Consider the following 22,453-nt stretch of genomic DNA (forward strand, 5'->3'; position numbering starts at 1 on the left):
TGTATCCTAGCATTGTGTATTTACAATTGTAAATTGTATATTGCTGTGTTTTTTAAAAAATGTACTGATGGGAGCTGGATGGCAGTGGTACACACCTTTAACCCCAGCACCCTGGAGGCTGAGGCAAGTGGATATCTGTGAGCTTGACGACAACCTAGTCTACAAAGTGAGTTCTAGGACAGCCAAGGCTACAAGGTGAAACCTTATCTCAGAAACCCCAAAGCAAACAAACAAACAAACAAAAAATCCTCTTGGACCTGTGCTGACCCACTACCTGCCGCTTCCTCTTTCACTCCATGTAAGTGAGGGGCTGTCTGTGTTTGCCCAGTCCATTTCTTCTGCTATGTAAACATTTTCATTGACAGAAAAGGTCCACAGAGACAGCCTTCTGCATATCAGAGAATGAACAAAGCCGCCTCCCAAAGAGAGCAAAAGACAAATTATTTCAAGTGTTGAGCCAGTAAATAGAATCTTTACACAGCACTGTTTATTTGTGTGGGCATCTACTCAGTTTGGCTAGTTTTCTATAATGAGTGCACGTGTACTTATAACTTCTTATTGCTGTCTAAAATACCACTGTAGGGCTGGAAATAGGTCAGCACTAGAGTTCTGTCTGGCATTTGTGACACCTTAGGTTCATTCCCTAGCAACACAAAAATAAATAGTCAAAAAATAAAATATTATAAAAGTGCCACGGATTGTCTAGATATGTGTCCTAGCTCGGTTTCTATTGCTGTGATTAAATCATGACGAAAAGCAACTTGGGAAGGAAGAGCAGGTTTATTTTACCTCAGAAACTAGAGTCCATCATCAAGGGAGGTCTGAGCTGGAACTCAGAGCAGCAGGAAGCAGAGGTCATGAAAAAATGCTTCTTACAGGCCTGCTCTTCATAGCTTCCTCAGCCTGCATCCTTATACCATCCAGGGCGTACATATATAGACCCAGCGTGACACCATGCCCAGTGAGCTGGCCCTGCCCAGTCAAGAAAATGCCTTGCAGTCTTGCCTGTGGCTGTCTGAGTGAAGGCATTTTCTCAATTGAGATTCTCTTCCTGCATCACTCTGCTTGGGTCACACTGACACACACAGAACAGGACAGTTGGTCCCTTGACAGCTTGACACAGAACAGGCAACCTTTCCTTTCTTGTTCATCCCCAGGATCTCCTAGTTAATGTAATAGTGTGAATCCTAAATACCTTAAAAGGCCCACACTCTTGAAACATTCACTTTAAAAGTTGTCTCTTTAAAATAGGTTTCTCAAATGTGGGCTTATGAATATAATCGCCATCATCATCATCATCTTTATGCTTTCTTACTCCAAGAAGGAAAAACCAAGGCACAGTTACAGTCAAATCAGAATAAAAATCAAAGTCCAACTCTGTCAGAGCTTGGGATCAGACATCTGGGCCTCACAAGCCTCCATGCTCCAAAAACCTTAAGCTTTACCACCTCTCTGGCTCTGCCATCCACGGCACACATAGCTCATCTCATAGGCTCAAGAGGCCTCCATTCCACTGCTGCTGCTGCTGTTCTCGGTGGTCGTCCCAGCCAGGCACTGGCATCTCCAAAATGCTGGGGTCTCTGCTGCAGCTGAGCTATACTTTCACCAGTAGCCTCAGCTGGGCTCTCTTTGGCCCTGCCGCCTAGTACCAGTTCTCATCTTCTTTCCATTGCACCTCTCCTGGTGCCAAGCCTCAGTTGCTCTTCACGAACCTTTCATACTTTCATGACCAGTACTACCCGGAAGACTCTTAGGCACTACCAAGCTTGTGAGCATGAGGCTCAGCCCTGGCCACCTTGGGAACATAGCTTCTATGTGCTGGCCCTGACGAAACTCTTTCCAGGGGATTCTCCCAGAATCTTGAGTATCTCAGGCTGGCTTCAAACTAGCAAAGGATGACCTTGCACTTCTAATCCTCCTGCTTCCGTGTCAGGAGTGCTGGGAAGATTGGCATACAGCACCACTTAATTTCTGAGTGCTGGAGATCACGCCATCTATATCCCCTCATAGCCAAGAACAGCCTTCAACCCCGACGAGCCTGTTTTCACCTCCCATGTGCAAGGACTGTTTTATTTGTATGTATTTTGCACGCATCTTTTAGGATATATATATATATCCTAAAAGGATATATATATATAGGATATATATATATATATATCCTAATGATGTTGGCAGTGTTGGGGTGTATGTCCTGGCTCCTGGTGGCACTTCTTTACATCCCTTGGCTAGACATATCATGCTAGTCTCTCTCTGTATGGAATGGCCTTCCCTTTGTGTCCATCGCAGTGTCTCTGTTCTATCTTAAAGCACTAGTGATTACATTTAGGAAACACCCTGAATTTACAATGATCTTACTCAAGGTGTTTATTTAATTGCACTTTCAAAGACCTGTTCACACTGGACTGGAGAGATGGCTCAGTGGTTAAGAACACTGACTGCTCTTCCAAAGGACCCAGGTTCAATTCCTAACACCCAGCCATTTGTAAATCCATTTGTAAATTTCGGGAGATCTGATGCCCTCTTCCAGCCTCCCAAGGCACTAGACACAAATAAGGTATACAGACATATATGCAAGCAGTACACAAAATAATAACACTAAGAACCTATTTTCAAGTAAAGTTGTTTTTATATATAAAAAGATTAAGAATTTTGTATACCTAATCTTTATTAGTTCAACTGAACACACATAATCGTGTTTTGTTTGTTCTGTGCTATGGAAGTTGTTACTTTATCTAAAGGTTGATAAGGCCCAGAGAGAGGCCTCAGCAGGTAAAGGCACAGCTGATGATCTTTGTTTCATCCTTAGAACAAATGCATATGGTAGAAGGAAGCATACACCGTGGTACATACAGTAAGACAGTATGTTTCTTTAAAAAAATCACAATAGTATAAAAAATAAAAGTTTCTTAGTTCCAACTTTTTATATAGTTATTGCTTCTTCCAGGATCAATAATTGATAAGCAGATAATTAGTCTCTTCCCAGGAGCCAGGCTGACTGGTGGTCACCCTTTGTGAGCTCAGTAAGTAGGCACTGGAAATGGTAGACTTGAATTCTAGCCTTTTTCCCCCTCGTCCATTCTCAGCTGGCACCTGGTCCCACCACTATTTTCAAACTAAATGTATTAAGGTCTCTCTACCATCCATACCGCTGAAGCCAGAAGCCCTCTGTGGCCTCTGTTACACAGCACAGGAGCGCTCTGATTCTTCCTTGCTCAGTTACTTTATGGGGCCTCCAAAACTTGGCTCTCATCTCTCTCAGCATAGAAGGCAGAATAATGATTGTGAACACCTTAAAATGGGCTTTAATAATAACAAGCGATAGAAAGGAAGTGTCACACGCTCAAAGTAACTCATGGTCACTATGTGGTTGCCCTTTGAAGTTTATAGCAGAAAGTAAGTACCAATTAGGAAGGAACTTGCTATATTTTCTAAAAAGCCATTGAAGCTTAGTGTGGTAACACACATCTGCGACCTCATTTTCTCAGAAGGTTAAGTAAGACAGGAGGATCCTTGCCGGGCGGTGGTGGCACAAACCTTTAATCCCAGCACTCGGGAGTCAGAGACACGTGGATTTCTGAATTCAAGGCCAGCCTGGTCTACAGAGTGAGTTCCAGGACAGCCAGGACTATACAGAGAAACTCTGTCTCGAAAAAACCAAAAAAAAAAAAAAAAAAAAAAAAAAAAAAAAAACAGAATCCAGAGTTCAGGGCCAACCTAAACTACATAACAAGACTGTTTCAAGAAAAGGGGGAAAAACTGGGGGAAAAAAAGCCAAGTGAAACATAATTGATGGGTGTGATGATCTGCACGTGTGATTCTGTTATTCAGGAAGACGAAGCTGGATGACCAAAGCAAATTTGGGGCTAACTTGGTCTACATAATGACTCCCAGTCCAGCCAGGGTTACATACAGAGACCTTGTCATTGTACTGTTTATCGGCTGTGCTGGGCAAGCCTCGTCGTTCGTTGCACTGTTTAGAAGCTGTGTTTGGCAAATGTATCGGACTGCTATTTTCTGGGTTTGTCTCATTTCTTTCAGAATGGCAGTCCGGAAAACTCTCCTCCCTCCTCAGCCTCCTGACGTGGCTAGTCCTCGAGTAGAAAGCTCTATGCGGAGTGCTTCTGGGTCACCTAGACCTGCAGGGTGAGCGCATCTCTTCTCATCACTGTTACTTTAAATTATGCATCATTGTGTAGCAAAGAGTTTACTATGAGCAACTGCCCACGAGTTTGGGGATTTTGCTGCCTCTTTATAATGGCTTTTCCAGTTTCATGACCTGAACACCTCCTCAGCCTCGCCAGTTACCATGTGTAGGATATATATATAAAGTGAACACACTCCATATAGTTAACATCTACTCTAGAGTGTGCTGAATATTTAAGTGAAATGTTTAAAGCATATGCCATGATAAACACTCAATTGTCCCTTTTTTTAATGGCATCATGGAGCAGGAGAGGTGGCTGTCTGAGTTCTGTTCCTTAGCAACCATGTAAAACCAAGCACTGGGTGACAAACAGCTGGATCCCTGAAGCTTCGAAGCCAAAAAGAATCTGAAACATTCGACAGCAGTTGAAGCAATGCTGGCCTCCTCATCACGTGATGAGACGAGAGCAAGAGTTGTCCCACGCCTTGGCAAGTGACCGTACCCCCTTCTCAGACAGGATCCACTCTTAGCCACCTTAATACTGGCTTAATACTTAATACTGTTTAATACTGGGAAATGTCTCTGAATTCATTTACTCTCTTGAACCTAGATTAGTGGTAAACTATGGCAGCCATAGCCATAAATGACTTTCTGGTTTAGTGCAATTTTTACTGAAAAGGAGGATTAGGTAGCACTCAGTGATGGCTTTTATTTTCACTGAGCTTTTTCAGTCTGCTATAGCTTAGAGGAAGCCCAGGACTCACTGCGCTTGCTCACTACTGGGGCCGTTTGCTAGAGTGGCCACACCTACTTTGATGACCAACCCCACCTGAGGGATTTTGCTACATTTTCATCTTGTTGGCCAGTTTCTATTCTTCCATTTTTCCTAAATTTTACATGGATATATCATTCCTGAAAAGCGAGATGCCACAGCAGCACACATCCTTTTCTATCTTTTGAATGGTTACTCAGGCGCATAGTAACTCGACACCCCTTCTAGAGAAGGGATATACTTGTTGACTGTTGCAGTTCTCATATGTTAGCCCTGCAGACCCCACATCTCTTTAACTATCAGCAAAATTACATTTTATGCTGTTATACTTAATGTTCAGTAGTAACTTAAATGTGAAAAGTGTTTTTGACAGACTGTTATGAAGCAACTAGACCCACATGGGAAACTCACACATATGTTAATCATGTATGTTGGCTATCATGTATGTTATCAGGTATGTAAACAAAGTGAAAACTGCCTAGATACTAAGAATACAGAGAGAGTTGGAGAGGTGGCTCATTGGTTAAGAGCGCTGACTACTCTTCTGAAGGTCCTGAGTTCAAATCCCAGCAACCACATAGTGCTCACAACCATCCATAATGAGATCTGACCCCCTCTTCTGGAGTGTCTGAAGACAGCTACAGTGTACTCACATATAATAAGTAAATAAATCTTTTAAAAAAGAAGAAGAAGAATACAAAGGAATATGAAAGAAGACCAGGCTAGTATAAGAGGGAAAGTTGTGCAGTATAGTTTAGAATTAAGCTGGTAACTCATGCCTGTAATCTCATTTCTGTGGAGCTTAAGGCAGGAGAATTGCTGTAGGCTCTAGGATCACAGAAGCTATCTCAAAAGATAAAACAACGGCCTGCAGAAGACATGGCCAGGTGACTGGGAATGTACACCTGTCTTACAGAAGATGTAAGTTCAGTTCCTACCATCCTATCAGGGAGCTCAGAACCACTCGGACCTCCAGTTCCAAGTGACCTGATGCCTCCTGGCCTCTGGGGATCTGCAGACACACATTACATCTTTAAACACCATTTCAGGCCTTTGGCGCGCTCCATCTATCTAGATATCTATTTGAAATAGAAATCCATTAGCATATTGAAGCATAGGGCTTGCATGAGGCCCTAGCTTGGTTTTTATTTTGTAGTTGTGTTGGAGATTGATTGTACCAAAGGCCTCATATAACCCTGGAAAACAACCCAATGTATTTTACAAGATTACACTAACTCTGGGTGTGTAGTTTACTGGTTAAGCACTAGACTAGCATGTGTGAGAACCTATGCTTAACCCACAACACTGTACACAAAAAAGTAATCAATGAATAAATCAGTCATTCTGGCTACTGTGTTTTTAATAGATTGTAAGAGAACAAGGGTAATAGCAAGACCATCAAAGAAGAGTTGACAGACGTAGTACTATTTTAATGGCTTAGAGTATCATGAAGATGAAGTTTTAAAAGCAGGCGTGGCACCACAAGGCTTTAATCTGAGCACTTCTGTAGGGGTAGGTGGATCTCTGTTGTAATTTTGAGGCCAGCCTGGTTGATATAGTGAGTTCTAGGCCCACCACATTTATAAAGGTAAAACTTAGTCACAAAACAAAACCAAAATGATGTTTGTGGTGGGTGTTTATTTTTTCCTGTGTTAGGAATTGAACCCATGGTCTTTTGAATGATGGTTACTCTGCTGTGAATTATACACCAAATCAGATATTAGTTTTACATGAAATACATTTTTGTTATTGTTTATGCGCCTGTGTTTGTGTGTGTGTATGAATGCACACCATATGTGTGCCTGGTGTACTTGGAGGCCAGAAAGGAGGGTAGCAATCCCTAGAACAGGAATTACAGACAGATAGGAGCTATCTTGTGGGTCTGAGAACAACCCAGATCCTCTCTAAAAGCAAGGTACTCTTCACCACTAAGCCATCTCTCCATCCCCTTTTTCCTTTTTGTTTTGTTTTGTTTTGTTTTTGAGACAGGGTTTCTCTGTGTAGCTCTGGCTGTCCTGGAACTCACTCTGTACACCAGGCTAGCCTGGAACTCAGAAATCTACCTGCCTCTGCCCCCCAAGTGCTGGGGTTAAAGGTGTGCGCCACCACCGCCCAGCCTTCCTTTTTCATTGTATAAAGTACATATTTTTAAAATAATGTGGCTATTAGGTTTTTGTTGCTGTTGGGGTTTCATAGGTAGTTTGAGGGGGGTGGGGAGTCTTTCCCTTTGTTTTGTGACAGGATTAGGGATTGAACCTATGGCCTCAAACATCAGAAGCCCAGGCTCAGCTGTAGCCCTAGACCTACTTTTAAAGTCCTAAAAAAATCTATCTAGCCCTCAGAAGTGAGAGCCATGCTGTGAAGTGCCCAGGTATACCCTGAAACTAAGAGCAGGTACAGAGGGCTAAGGGAAGAGATCTGTGTAACAAGTGTCTTGTACAAAGCATGGTGGAGGAAGTTGTGGAAATGAGGCCCCACACAGGCATGCAGAATGGGTTGGTTGGTTGGTTTTGGTTTGTTTTGGTTTGATTTTTTTGTTGTTGTTTTGGTTTGGGATTTTTGTTGTTGTTGTTCTGTTTTGTTTTGTGATGATCAGTCTGGTTCTGTGTGACATCTGCCAAAAAGAGAACAGTTTAGATTATGAATAAAACAGCTGGAGTAGTAGGCTGCCCACACTCACACACTCAAGCAAAGGAACTTCCTGTAAGTGCCTGGTTTTAGGGATAGATGAGTGATCATGAAAGAAATGATAAAGATTACTAAAATCTGAGGACAAGGAGATGGCACACGTGGGTAAAGGTGCTTGCCAGCAAGCCTAACAACCTGACCTTGATCTCCAGAATTCACATGGTTGAAAGAAGAGTGTGTGTGTGTGTGTGTGTCTTTCTCTAAATAAGTAAGTACATTTTGAAAGTATAACTGAAATACTTCAATAAACAAAATATTTTCTAATTTACTCATTACTAAAACCCACAAGAGAACAGTTAAATTTGTAATAGAACACTTCAGGAGGCTGGTAGGCTGGCTCAGTTGATAAAGCACTTGCTTTGCAAGAATAAAGACCTCATTTCAAGTCCCGAATCCATATTTCTAAAAGCTGGGTGCTTTAATGCCAACACAGAGGAAGTGCAGACAAGAGGATTGACTTGCTGGTCAGTCAGCCCAGCCTACCTAGTAGGTAGTTCCAGGCCAGTGAGCAACCCTGCCTGAAAGGACAAAGGCACCCAAGATTGTCCTCTGACTTACACACACACACACACAAATATGTATGCATTTAAAAAAACAACTCCAGAATGAATTTAAGCAACTTAATGAAGTTAATTTTCTTTCTACTCTGCTTCACAGCCTAAGACTCTCACGTACCTTGGATCACAAGTGTTCACCACCATGTCCAATTTTGAATATCCTTAGTAGTGTAGTGACATTTATTCATGCCTTGTTCCTGTTTTCTGTATTTACTTGAGTTGGATGGGGTTTTTTTGTTTGTTTGTTTGTTTGTTTTTTCATTTTTAATGCACTTGTTTGGAGACTAAGAGTTGATATATATAACTATCCTGGTGCCTTAGCCTCCCGGGCTCTGGGATTATTTATTTATAGCACTGTTAACGGTTTAGTGTCGTTGTCAATCTGACACTATCCAGAGTCACCAGGAAGAGGGAACCTCAATTGAGAAATTGTCTAGATCATATTGGCCTTGTGGACATGTCTGTGGGACATTGTCCTGATGGCTGATTGATACAGAAGGACCTATTCCTGGGCTGGTGGTCCTGCACTAGATAAGAAAGCTGAGCATAGGGCAGTGAACAAGCCAGTAACTAGCGTTCCTCCACCATTCCTGCCTTTGGGCTCCTGCCTGGAGATACTGTGCTTCCCTCAGTGATGGATTGTGATCTCGAAGCATAAACCAAACAGGCTCTCTCCTCCCCAAGTTGAGTTCAGTCAGTGTTTTATTGCTACAGGAGGCAAACTAGAACACTTAACTCTAGTCAGCTTTCTTCCCTGTTTTACATCTTATTTTATTTGGGAGAAGGAGTGTGGTGCACATGTGTCACAGCATGTATGTGGAGGTCAAAGGACAGCTTACTGGAGGAGTCTGTGCACAGCTCCCACCATGTGGGACTGAGGGGTCAATTTCAGATCATCAGATTCCATAGCAGTCACTTAGCTTCTGAACCATCATACTAGAACAATATCCAGTGTGTTTTGCCAATTCTATGGTGGCATTACATGCTTTCCTAAGTGTTGAGTTAACATAATTCTTTATATATTCTGGCAGTGCTTTATTTGTCAGATAGCCTTCCAGTTTTTTGAAAAACCATCTGAGGCAGTTATTGAGTGTGGGTCAGTAGTTATCAGTATTACAGTATTGTGCCTAATAGTAAATACACTTGAGTTTCAACAAACATCTTCCCAAACTAAAACTCTGAATCCATTACATGCTAACTCCCTCTCTCCTCTGGCTGTAATCCTTGACAGCCATTTCTATGAATTTTGACTACTTAGGGAATCTGATATAATATTCCCCCTTCTCTTTATATTTCCTGCTTTGAACATTCCTTAGTTGCCTGTAGTTCTGCGTTGAGGCCTCATGAGCAATCCCTCTTCCATATTAATATGTCTATTAGGGTTGTCTTTAATCAGGTCATATTTAGGCAGCTGTGTTAGTGAGTGGAGCTTCTCTGACAATTTTGGGAGTTATAATATCACAGTAAACTTTGAGTCTTTCTCTCACCTCTTCTCTACTGATTCCTGAGCCTGAATACAAGAGTTGTGATGTAGCTGGATCGTTTGGAACTAGGTACAACTCTACACTTAGTTACTTTCCTATAATGGTCTCCATCTATTGCAAGAAAACTCTCCTTGATTTTGATGCGGGGTAAGAACTATAATAATCTTTTGAGTAGAAGAATAAATATTTAAAATGTAGTTAGGGATTATGCTGCTTTAGCAAAGTGTAGGTTGCAGGTTCCTCTTCCAAGATGTATGACTTCACTACTCCCAAGTAATTAGCTAGGTTGCCATTACCAAGCAGGATTTCCAATTAGGAAACTGTTGGTTACTGCCAAGGTGTGTCTACCATTATTATACCCTACAGGGTACAATGCTGGTCTTTGTTGTGGTTCATAAGCATCACAACTGGATAGGATGATTGTTTGCTTTCCTCCTTTGGAAGTTTGCTTTGTGCCTATTGGTACCATGAAAACTAGAGAGAAGGCTTTCAGGTCAGACCCTGCTCTGGTCCTCTGAGTCTTGTGTCCAAAGTACATGATAACTCTGGCAAGAAGGATTTTACCTTCCCTCTGAGGTACAATTAAGAGCAACAACAATAATCTATAATGTTCTGGGGATCTCTTGGACAACCCTGACCAACAATTGAAAGGGGGTACTTCTCATGCCTGTTTGGGGGGAGGAGGGGTTTAGTCTGTGGCTAGAGAAGGGGGCCTTTTAAATTATTATTCATTTAAAGTAATTATTGTCTGTGTATGAGCATTTTTCCTGCTTCTGCATGTACCACATGCAGACCTGGTGTTTGAGGAGTCCAGAAACAGGCATAGAATTCCCTAGAATGGGAGGTACACATAGCTGTGAGCCACCATATGAGCACTGGAAAGTGAACTCAAGTCCTCTGCAAAAGCAGCTATTCCCCAAATTTGACTTTTTTTTTTAACTGACCTATTTTGCTTAAATGTGGCATCCCCAATGTCCATCTTGTTAAATAGCATTTTTTTTTTGACCTATCATAACATTGTTTACAAAGCAATCAGTTCCCAGCACTTAAGTTAGGTGGCTCCCAGCTGTCTGTAATACCAGTTGAGAGGGATCCAGTGCCTCTTCCAGCCTCTGCATGCACGTGCACACACATGCCTAGACATACATCCACACGCACATACACTTAAATAAATAACAATAAATCATTTTAAAATATCAAGTACCCAGGAAATGTGAATATAATTGTACCTTAAAGGAAAAAAAACCCTTTTTTGATGTTACACGCCTTTAATCCTAGTACCTGAGAGACTGATGCAGCAGTGTCTCTACTTTGGAAGCCAGGCAGAAGTACATAGCGAGATCCTGTGTCAAAGAAATAGAAACTGCAACAATAACAACATACATATTAAAAATTCATATTCCAGGTTCAGTGATGTGACTTCAGGAATTTCGAATTGCATTTAAAGCCTTGACAGAATGGGAAACTTAAAAAAAAAATTCTTTTTGTTTATTTTTGTTGTGTTAGAGATTGAACCTAGGGCCTTTGACTTGCTAGACAAGCACTTTAGCTCTCAGCTTTATAACATAGGCTATTTCAAAGACCTGAATTCTGAGCTAGAGTACAGCTCAGTGCTACAACATATGCTTAGCATTAACTAAAGGCCCTGTGTTCAATCCCTGACATAAGAAAATAAAGAGCCAATTTTCTTTCAAAGTTAACTTGAAGATGAACATGTAAGATTAAAGAATAGAGTATCAGTTGTGTGTGTTCTTTAAAAAGAAATAAGCAGCCCTCCTTTGAGATATTTCACAGTAAGACAGTTTTGTCTCATTTGCTACATAATGCTCTCTTTTTGTGTTTCAGTGCCAAACCTAAATCCGAAGTGCATGTGTCTATAGCCACTCCAGTTACAGTGTCCTTGGAGACCATATCCAATCAAAATGCCGAACAGCCTACTGTTGCTGTCCCTCCGACTGCCCAGCAGCCTCCACCGACCATTCCCAGCATGATTGCGGCAGCCAGTCCTCCATCCCAACCAGCCATTGCTCTTTCCACCATTCCCGGAGCCGTGCCTGTCACTCCACCCATCACCACCATTGCTGCCACACCAACGCTGTCAGCCCCAGTGGGCGGCACTCCTTCCACGGTCCTGGGGCCTCCTGTTCCTGAGATCAAAGTGAAAGAAGAAGTGGAGCCAGTGGACATCACCAGGCCTGTCTCCAGTAAGTTCATTTTCTGATCGTAGTAACCATCCCTTTCCTAGCTCTCTCGTGTGACTGTCAGCCCAAAACCCACCTCAGGCCACTCTGGAACTCTCCACTAGGTGCTGCCACATCTGCCTTTCCTTCATTTCTAAGAAATGGAAGTCTACTGTTAATGAATACTTCTTTGTATTACTTACTTCTGCACCTCTGTATGTAGGTGTACACATACCACAGCACTCTTAGGAATGCCAGGGAACAACTCATGGGGGGACTCAGGAACCGAACTCAGGTCATCAGGCATGGCTGTAGTCATTGACCCATCTCATACACCCCTTGAAAATCAAAGGCTGGGCTGGAGAGATGGCTCAGCGGTTAAGAGCGACGACTGCTCCTCGGAAGGTCATGAGTTCAAATCCCAGCAACCACATGATGGCTCACAACTATCCATAATGAGCTCTGATGCCCTCTTCTGGGATGTCTGAGGACAGCTACAGTGTACTTACATATAATAAATAAATAAATCTCAAAAAAAAAAAAGAAAGAAAGAAAGAAAATCAAAGGCATTTTGCTGCTTCTTTGGTAATTTTAATTCCTAGCTATAATCATAAATTCCCCCATGCATATCTTTCATATAGCTTCCTTGTGCTGATTAATCAAATATTTAAAAGGATTTTAAAAGTAATTCTAGCTAAGAATTATTAATTTATAATGTTTCCTATCAGGTTTGGTTGTTTTATTGTGTAATAAAATAAGAATTATTGTTTTAAAAATACTCTCTTCATACAGAACATGATTAGTAAAGTCTTAAAACTGTTCCCTGTGCCTTTCCTCTCAGCTCAAAGATTCCAGTTTGTGAAAGTCTGCTCACTTTCTTATCTCCTTCACTGTTACTTAAGTGCATGGAAGTTTTGGCTACATGTATGTCTGTGCACTGCGTATTTGCCTGGTGCCCTCAGAGACCAGGAAAAGGGCATCGTTCCTTTAGGACTTTTGTAAGCTAGCTGCCATGTAGGTGCTGGGAATTGAATCCCATGTTCTCTGAAAGAGCAGCCAGTGCTCTTAACCACTGAGCCACCTCTCAAGTCCTAAAAGTTCAGCTCTTCTTATTTGAGGTGTGTGAATATATGTGTGTGGAGGTTTTGTTTTTGTTTTTAAACAATTTATTCTGGGATCCTGTGTTTTCTGACTACTTAAATTAAGTTTAGAATGTGTGTAACATTAAGAAACAGAAAATCTTTGTTGTAACTGGGCACAGTGCAGCATGCTTTTAATCCTACCACTTCGGAGGCAGAGAGGCAGGTAGATCTCTGAATTCAAAGCCAGCTTGGTCTATAAAATAAGTCAAAGGACTACACAGAGAAACCCTGTTTCAAAAAAGAAAAAAGAAGCTCTGGTGTGAAGTCAAATGATTTTTGTGCTCGCCCAATGCTGGTAGCCTGTATGTAGGGGGGGAAAATGCCTCTTTTTTGACACATGCTATACAATAACACTTATGGTTGTGCTGTCTGTAATAGCTTTTCAAACTTGCTGCTTAGCCAAGCAACTTAACACTCAGGTCTCAAAATCGAAAGTGAGCTTGCCATGAGTTTAAGGCTAGCCTATAGTATCAGTAAATTCCAGACTGCCCTGGGTTACAGAGTAATACATCATCTCAAAAGTAAATAAGAAACCTATTTATTTACTTTTGCTTCTTTTATTATCCCATATCCCATGGATTTGCTTTGCTTTGCTTTGTTGGTTTGGTTTTGTTGTTATTGTTGTTTTTGGAGGGTTTTTGCCTTAGTAATCCAGTTACAGATGTTGTGGCTAACCATAAGAAAAAACAAAATGGTCTTCAATTCTGTCACCTGCTTGTTGACACATTTGCATAGTCCCTGCCACAGTATGTAACAGAGGCCGATGGTAGTCCTGCATCAACCTGTAAGGTTCTGGGAATTATTTTCAAACCAGTAGCCCACCTTGATGAAACAAACATTTCACCACTGTCTTCTAGCTTACGTGCTAGTGAAAAGGACAGACTGTAAAAAGACAAGATAAATAAAATACTTTGTTCAGAGGCATCATGAGTGCTCTGGGGAAAACAAAGCAATGGACAGAAGTCGATGTGTGGGTCCTCACTGGGACTGAATTCCCAAGAGAAACAGTTTGAGGGGGGATTTGTTCTGGCACAGGTTTCAGATATTTGTCCATAATAGGAGGGAGCATATGGCACGGCTTGTGCCATGGCAGCCAGGTTACAAATGCGTACCTTAATGAGATTTTCCTTCCCTCCTTTCCCCCCATCCTGGCCCACCAGCTGATGGGATAGTGCAATCCATGTTCAGGCAAATCTTACCTCTTAGTCAATCCTCTCTGCTCCTGGCTTCTATGAAATGAGCAAGTCTGTATCACCGTACAGACCTAGGCCTATAGCCTAGAAACAGTGGAGCCAACTATAAAGTTGTGAGTCAAGAGACAGCCACTAGGCAAGAGTTGCCTCATTTCATCTGCAGACCTGTACTGTCCAGAAAAGGGACATAATTTACAGGTTAGGACAGCTTAGCTCTACTGAGACAGGATAGGCTACTCCTTCATTTCCTGTTTCTCAAGGCCTGTCAGATGCTCCTGGGCCAGAAGGCTGAAGACGTAAGCGCTCCATCTTACTGACTTACTGGCACTGTATAGGTAGGCAGCTCTCTCTACAATTTGTCTCAGTTCTGGAAGCTGTGTTAGGCTTCCTATATATTTGAGTTAATGTTGGACATTCTCAGATTTCTGATGGGGTTGAAAAACTACTTACAGTCTCATAGCCAACCCAGGCTGTTTACTTTGAGAGAACAGATTTGAGAGGATAGTTTTCAGGTGGCATACAATCTAAAGCCAGGACATCAGTCAAGGTAGAATCATAAGGCTTTTAACTTAGGATAGATGACAATGTTCTATCTTGATGACATAAATGGTGGACTGGGTGTTAGGTCTGTCTTATACTTTATAAATTACAAAATGGTAATAGTTGTGCTTATTTATATTTGAGAGAAAGGTTTTGGTTTTTATTAGAACAGAAAGGGGGACGTGTTTTGGATGGGCCTGCTGTTCTTGTGAACCAATCCCCTAATGAGTAAAGCAGCCAATCACTGGCCGAGTAGGAGGGACTTCCGGGTTGGGCTGAGGAAGAGAGGAAGCAGGAGAGTTAGGTCTTTTTGGACACGGATAGCGTGAGGACAAGATGTAGTTATGAGTGTCTCCCGGTTTCAGTGGCGGATCCATCATGATTCGCCGCTGGAGGATTTAGATTTAATAAGGTTTACCAGATTAGAATTTTAGTTGTTGTACCCAGCAGTTGAGTTACCATTGTTTCTGAGGGGGAAAAAAAAGCTGAGTCAAATAAAACCGGTGGGGTGACTGTGTGGCTTGGGGTGAAGCATTTCGCCTAGTGTGCACAGGGCCCTGGGTTCTGAACCTACACGACCAAAAATAATAACAGCAGTAGTAACACACACACCCTTGAGGGTTTTCTCATAGCAGTGAAGGGGATCTTAAGAGCCTCATTGTGGGGCTGGTGAGATGGCTCAGCTGGTAGGGTGCTTTCTGCCTGTCCTGATGATCTAAATCCAGCCTCCCAGACCCACTGGTAGACAGTAAGAGAAAACTGACTCCCAAAACGTTTTTGGTTTTTTGGGTTTTTTGTTTGTTTTGTTTTTCCAGACAGGGTTTCTCTGTGTAGCCCTGGCTGTCCTGGCACTCACTTTGTAGACCAGGCTGGCCTCGAACTCAGAAATCCGCCTGCCTCTGCCTCCCGAGTGCTGGGATTAAAGGCGTGCGCCACCACGCCTGGCTCAAAAGGTTTCTTATCTCTACCTGTGCCCTGGCACGTGCATGCACACAGAAATAAATAAGGGGAGAAATATAAATAAGGTCCCCTTCTGGAGGTGACCCCTGAGTCACAGGACAGAGCTAAAGTGCTGTTCGTGACAAATCCTAGCAAAAGGGCGCTCACTCCAGGCATAGAGAGAGAGCAGTGTGTGTGAAAGCCTGTGTGTGACAGGAGTGTGCCAGATATGCTTAAAGTCCGGGAAGAGACGGGGAGGGGGAGCCAAGTGGGTAGTGACTGATGAATCTAGGACTCTGAGCCTGGCTCTGCAGTCCATATCCCCCTGCCTTCATGACTCACATGTTGCAGTCACATACATACATCACCATATCCAGGGTAAGTTCCCTTCTCCTTACAGTGTAGCCCCAGCTAGCCTCAAATTCACCATCTTCTAGCCTCAAAATTCCATGTCTGAGTTTGGAGTCATGTTCCACAATATCCAGCATTATGTGATTTTTATATTTTTATTTTTGAGAAGGTCTCACTGTGACTCAAGCTGGCCTTAAACTCACAGTTTAAGAATGATCTTGAATTTCCTGATCCTACCTCTCATCTCCCAAATGTGGGGATTAACAGCATATCATCACTCTGCACCTGTTCTGTTTTCTTGTTTTGTTTCGTTTATGCCGTTAAGGAGAATTCAGCCTTGGACCTCTTGCATGGTAGACAAGAACCCTGTGGACTGAGTGATGTCTCCAGCCCTTAGACTGTTGTTTTCAAGCAAGTCTCACTGTGTAACTCCAGCTGATCTTAAATCCGTTCATCTGCCTCAGCCTTCTAAGTGCTGCCATTATAGGCATACGCCCAGCCCTAGCAGTGCTTCTGAGAACTTTGTCATAAAGAAGGGTGCTAGTATTGTCCCACAGGAGAATGCCACTCAAGGGAGGTCAGATAACAGTTCTCTATTTTCCAGCAGACTAATGCCATATAGTAGGGTGTTTATAAACCCCCAAAACAGAATTAGATGTGTGGGGTGGGGGTTCCAAAGTTTCAGTTTAATTTATTATTTCTTTTATGTTGTAAAACATTGGACCTCAGAAGCTGCAGGTTCAGCTGAATGAGAAGGTTGCACTCTGTAGGGTATGCTTAATATGGGCTGTGTATGGTAGATGGGTGAAGCACAGGGTGGGGTCAGCTGAAACCAGTTCACTTACGGAAGAGCCAAAGCCCTGACTTGTTATGCAAGGTTGTATTGGGCCCATGGGTACATAAATTTAACAAGTTGTTGTTTTACAGCGCTTAATAATTGGTTAAGTAAACATGGCCCAGTCATTAGACCTAGGAGGACACGAGCACCCGTGGGCTCTGAGTAAGGCGGTCAGCTAGTGAGCCAGCGAGCGCTGGCTTTTTTTCTCAGCAGTTTATAGATGTGAGCCTTACACAGAGGTGGAAGGCTCTATTGATTTTTGGAAAATATTTACATTATCTTCAAGAGCCAACTGTTACTTGGATGCATAGGTAAACGTGACTCATTAAAGAAATCAGATCACTTTTTTTTTCAATCCTGTTATTCCTAGATTCCGCAGAACTAGTAAAATGCTCTGTGTCAGAGTATAGTCCTGGGGAGATGCTGTGGCTAGCCCTATAAGAAGCATTGTGGCTGATATTACCATGAGTCCAGAGGGAGGGAGGGCGTCCTGATCCTTGTCTCCAAAGGTCCGCTGTTGGATTCTTCAGGCTTAGGCCTGTTGCCTTCAGGTTTGCAACAGGAACAAGGCTGAAGAGCTGGTCACCCATCTTCTCTGGGAAATGACCCCAGAGGCTGATCTGGGTGGACCTTTCTAGGCCAGGTCTCTTCCTCCTTGGGCAATGTTGCTTTGTTTGCTTGGGTGTGGTGGATCCACAGGAGGACGCCTGCAGCTAAGTGTTTAAAATGTGTGTCCACACTGCTGACTCGCCCTGTGCAGAGCCTAGGTGGTAGATTATTTAAAACTGTCTTGGGAACTCCTTACACAATCAGGTATTGACTTCCTGACCCTGGAATTAGTTTTGCTAGAAGAGGAGAATTGAGAGCCAGGATAAAGTAAAGGTCATGGCTAGTTGAAGTAACACAGAGATACCTTACAAGTCAGGTGGCAGGCCTGTGTGCAAAGGTTCTCTATTGACAGCATCCTCGTATGTCAGTTCAGGACTGAGTGCAGAGTAAATGCTGTGTGCCTCGTTGTTGAGACATTAAGGATGTGGGTACAGGCCACTGAGATCCTCCACTTGGGGAGGAGATCCATCACTGCCATGTGAGACGTGGGGAGTAACTCATCCTCCCTACAGGTCTGGCCTACACAGGCAGCGAGAGGAACAGCAGACTCTATCCTGTAAGGGCTAACGTGTCATTTGTTCTGATGGAGTCATTGTCTGTGCATGGGAAACAGTGCTATGAAACATGAGGTTGGGGATGACTAGCCCCAAAAGCATACTGTAAGTTTAACCCAGTATCATCTACTGTAGAATTCTCCATAACCGTTGTCCAGTAGACCTGATTCTGAATATTTTTTTTAAGTATAAAGACATTATAAAACAAATGTACGTATATTTGTATAGGAAGAAATGTTAAATATAGATAAAGTATATATAATTATTTTAATCATGAAAATGTCAAATGTGATGCATTTATATTCCAAAATATTAAATTTCTGCTTTGTCATACACATTAATGAGATAAAAAATTTTTCTACTAAAAGTAATATGTTTGTTATAAAAAAAATTTATTGAATTTTTTTTCCTGTGTCAGGTTTTCTTTTTTTTTTTTTTATTAGGTATTTTCCTCAATTACATTTCCAGTGCTATCCAAAAAGTCCCCAATACACTCCCCCCGCCAGTCCCCCACCCACCCACCCCCACCCCTTGGCCCTGGCATTCCCCTGTACTGGGGCATATAAAGTTGGCAAGTCCAGTGGGCCTCTCTTTCCAGTGATGGCCGACTAGGCCATCTTTTGATACAAATGCAGCTAGAGTCAAGAGCTCTGGGTTACTGGTTAGTTCATAATAATGTTCCACCTATGGGGTTGCAGTTCCCTTTAGCTCCTTGGGTACTTTCTCTAGCTCCTCCATTGGGGGCCCTGTGATCCATCCAATAGCTGACTGTGAGCATCCACTTCTGTGTTTGCTAGGCCCCGGCATAGTCTCACAAGAGATAGCTATATCAGGGTCCTTTCAGCAAAATCTTGCTAGTGTATGCAATGGTGTCAGCATTTGGAAGCTGATTATGGGATGGATCCCTGGATATGGCAGTCTCTAGATGGTCCATCCTCTGATTCTGAATATTACATTAAACAAACTTCAGGTTTACTTTTAAGGTTGGTTTGAGTTGCCTGCCTTAGGCCTGACTTAAACAGTATATGTAAAACATGCCTTGATTACCTTTATTTCTCAGCAGTTTACAATAAATTAATAAATCTCACAAGATTAGGGTTTTATAAGCTAAGATAATTTACCAGCGGTTAAGAACACTGGCTGCTCTTCCAGAGGTCCTGAGTTCAATTCCCAGCAACCACATGGTGGCTCACAAACATCTGTAATGGGCATCTGATGCCCTCTTCTGGTGTGTCTGAAGACAGCAACAGTGTACTCATATAAAATAAATAAATAAATCTTTTTTTTAAAAAAAGTTTTGAACCTTAAAAATTACAATTATTGAATTGAAAACTCTTTTAATACCAAAGTAAAATGTATTTTTAATGATTTATTTATTTATTTGAATTTTATGTGCATTGGTGTTTTGCCTGCTTGTATGCCTGTGGTGGGTGTGAGCCCCTGTGTAAGGTTAAATCCCTGGAGCTAGAGATATGCAGACAGTTGTGCACTGCCATGTGGGTGCCGGGATTGAACCTGGTTCCTCTGGTAGATGTTCTTAACCATTGAGCCATCTCTCCAGCCCCCAAACTAAACTTTAAAATATAAGAATAATCTGTTGAAAAATTGGGAACCTCACTTTCCTGAATCTTGTGTAGTGTACTTTTACAAAATCAAGTTTTGTAAAATCCATTTATAAGAAGACAGACACGTAGAGCAAGATGGTGTGCAATTGATTCCTACCACGGTCTTGTTATGACTCAGCACCTCCAGGTGGCTCACCCGTCACAAGGCTAGGAAGACATAATGACTAGATATGCAATTTTAAGTCAGCTAGCATGAGTTAGAACCATGACAGCCTTAGGAACAGTAGAAATGGTAATGAGGATATTATCTTAAAGTCTTATCCTCCATAGCCCCCCGTAATATATATTCAGACTTTCTGTGACATGGCTGCAAGCTTTTATGGTTCCGCTTTTATTTTTACTTATATAATTCATCCTACCTAAAATAATTTAACCCATATTTTTTAATAGAAAGTATGTAGCATGTAGAGTTATCTATTATAATTAGCATTAAATTGATGTTTACAGCATCTTAACAGAGTTTAGCTGGCTATGATGCTGGAGTCATTATTGAGGTTTCAGGTAGAGGGTTCCTTTATCCTTCTCATGTGTGAGCAGCTCATTAGTTGTTTTATTATAAACATCTTTATACCATAGATAAATAACAGTAGCCTCTTTTAGAAGTAGTTTACCTTTTAACTGTTCTCAGTGCACGGTGCCTTCTTTCTGGGTGGTTCTGTTCTCTCCCTGACCCAGTATAGGCTTTGGGGAAAACTCGGAGACCATCATGCTTGGGTCTGAGGTGGACTTTGTTTGGGTTTTGTTTTTTGTTTTGTTTTTACTTTGTCAACAAAGGCAAGAGTATCCAGGCTTGGTGGGACAGAAACAAAGGCTGATCACAGGCACAGGAGGCAGTGATCCCAAGAACCCAGAGAATGGGATTAAAGGCATGCACCACCACCACTGCCCTGCTTACAAAGAATGTCTTATCTCAGAAGAGGCAAGCTTGGAATTCAATAAGAATAACCAGCTTGGCTTCTGTCTCTTGTCCCCACCCAAGCAGTGCAGATAAAGGACACTCCAGTACACCTTTTTGGCCACTCTGAGGTGGCACCTAAATTCAGAAGCTGACAAGGTTCCTGGGGTCTCAGCATGGGTAAAAAGAAAGGTGGGGGGAGAATGGGTGGTGGAGGGGATACTGATATCTTGCCTACACACACTGCAGCGCCTCTGCTGGCTCATGCGGCCAGACACATGTAATAAAACTGCCTCCTAGGACAGTGGCTGTCAACCTGCAGGTCATGACCCCTTCCAGAGTGGGACAGAAATCTCTCTGGGGCCTTCAAATCTTGTTCCTACTGAAGACAGAGAACCCCACCCAAAGGAGGGCAGACTGGGGTTAGAGAGCTGGCCCATGGAAGGGCTTTCAGCTCAAGGAAAGGCTAGGTGGAGTTGATAAAGCCAAAATTATGTCCCACCAGAAGCAGGCCAGGGCCGGAACTGAAAGAACCTAGTGGGGAAACCCCCACTCAATTCCCGTTCAGCGTGCACCCAAGAATCACGAACAGACGAGCATCTTGATAAAAAAGCATGAGGTAGTTTAATGATGGAGCTCTGGGCTGACACATATCTCCCGCAGGAGACAGAGGAGTCGACCACATGGTGGAGCCATAATGGCGGAGCTCTGGGTCGAAATGTATCTCATGCAGGAGACAGTGGTTTCAACCACGAGGCTGGGAAGATAGGGGTTTTATAGAAAAGGGGTGGGGCTGGGGGAGGAATTGGCGCGGTTTCACATGATTGGTCCTTTTAAACATCAACAGACTGTCAGAAGGGCGGGAGATAGGGAGGCACTAGGCCAGTCAGGACATGTAACGATGGGTCTTCCCTGGGCATGTCCTGGCCTGTTCTGCTATGTTCTCAGCCCCAGGTTTCAAAGCTCACAAACAACTCTTTGGGCTATTTGACATAAATTACATGAATCACAGGTCTCAAGTTTTATTTCCTTTCAGAACCAGAAGTTTCAAAAGTGTCAGTTCAGTTGACTAACACAGTTTGCTTTGTGTTGTAGACAGTGGACCTCCAGAAGCTGCAGGTTCAGTTGAATGGGAGTGTGTGGCCCAGCAGGAGGTGCTCAGCAGGGGCTGGCTAGTTGTTGGAATTAGCTAAACCTAGGGCACAGTAGAGTGACGTTGGGCAGTCCAGTAGGTAAAGGAATGATATCAAGAAGAAGGTTCTGGGTTTCATGGGTCTAAGAATTAACTTCAGGGCCTAACATGTATGTGCTAGGCAGGCAGTGTCTCACTGACCCACTCCTTCATGCTGAGTTGTTTTGTTTTTAATGAAGAAAGTGGTAGAAATTGCTTGACCTTGTTTCTTTATGCTTACAGTGAGGCAGTAAGTCATGACAGGAAGGTTTAGTGGAGGAAATGGTTGAATTTGTTGGCCATGAAGCCGAGGAACAGGGCAGGGTTGGGAAACAAAATACATTGTTAGTAGCATATCTATCCTCCACACTGACTAGTTGGACCATGCTTGTAGCAGCCTCAGAATGCCTGGATTCCTGAGGGTGAAGCCAAGCTGCCTGGCGGCAAGGAGGTGCCAAGAGGCCTTCATTCTAAAACCAAAACCTTCCAAGGAGTTGATCCTTTGGAATCTTCCGTGGGTTGGACAGTTCCTGAGATGCTGGCACAGCATCTTTATGTTGGCCTCATGCAATGGTCTTGCCTGGAGTTTATTAAAAGATTTTGACATAGTCCTAAATATCAGATTAATAGAGAAAGTAGCTTAGAAAAAAATGTTGTATACTCTACCCAGGTGTAGCTGTGGGGTTCCAAAGACTGTCAGGCTTAAGTGACTTTGCTATAACTCTAATATACTAGGAACTGAGGTTATGTCAGGAGGTTGCTAAGTACCTA

The 22,453-nt window shown here is 42.7% G+C and overlaps 1 protein-coding gene across 9 annotated transcripts in view; it reads left to right on the top strand.

Moving 5' to 3' along the window:
* Sap130 (Sin3A associated protein 130) overlaps window positions 1–22,453 on the top strand; it is an 84,084-nt gene that overhangs the window by 50,904 nt on the left and 10,727 nt on the right. For 7 of the 9 annotated variants that reach the window (XM_029471853.1, XM_021150423.2, XM_021150426.2 and 4 more), the window contains 2 exons: window positions 4,039–4,143; window positions 11,491–11,849. In XM_029471853.1, the coding sequence (XP_029327713.1) occupies window positions 4,039–4,143; window positions 11,491–11,849 (464 nt within the window). The remainder of the gene's footprint in view (window positions 1–4,038; window positions 4,144–11,490; window positions 11,850–22,453) is intronic. The other 2 variants (XM_021150427.2, XM_021150428.2) reach the window with 1 other exon arrangement.

This window comes from Mus caroli, chromosome 18 (assembly GCF_900094665.2).
Source record: "Mus caroli chromosome 18, CAROLI_EIJ_v1.1, whole genome shotgun sequence".
NCBI classification, from domain to species: domain Eukaryota; kingdom Metazoa; phylum Chordata; class Mammalia; order Rodentia; family Muridae; genus Mus; species Mus caroli.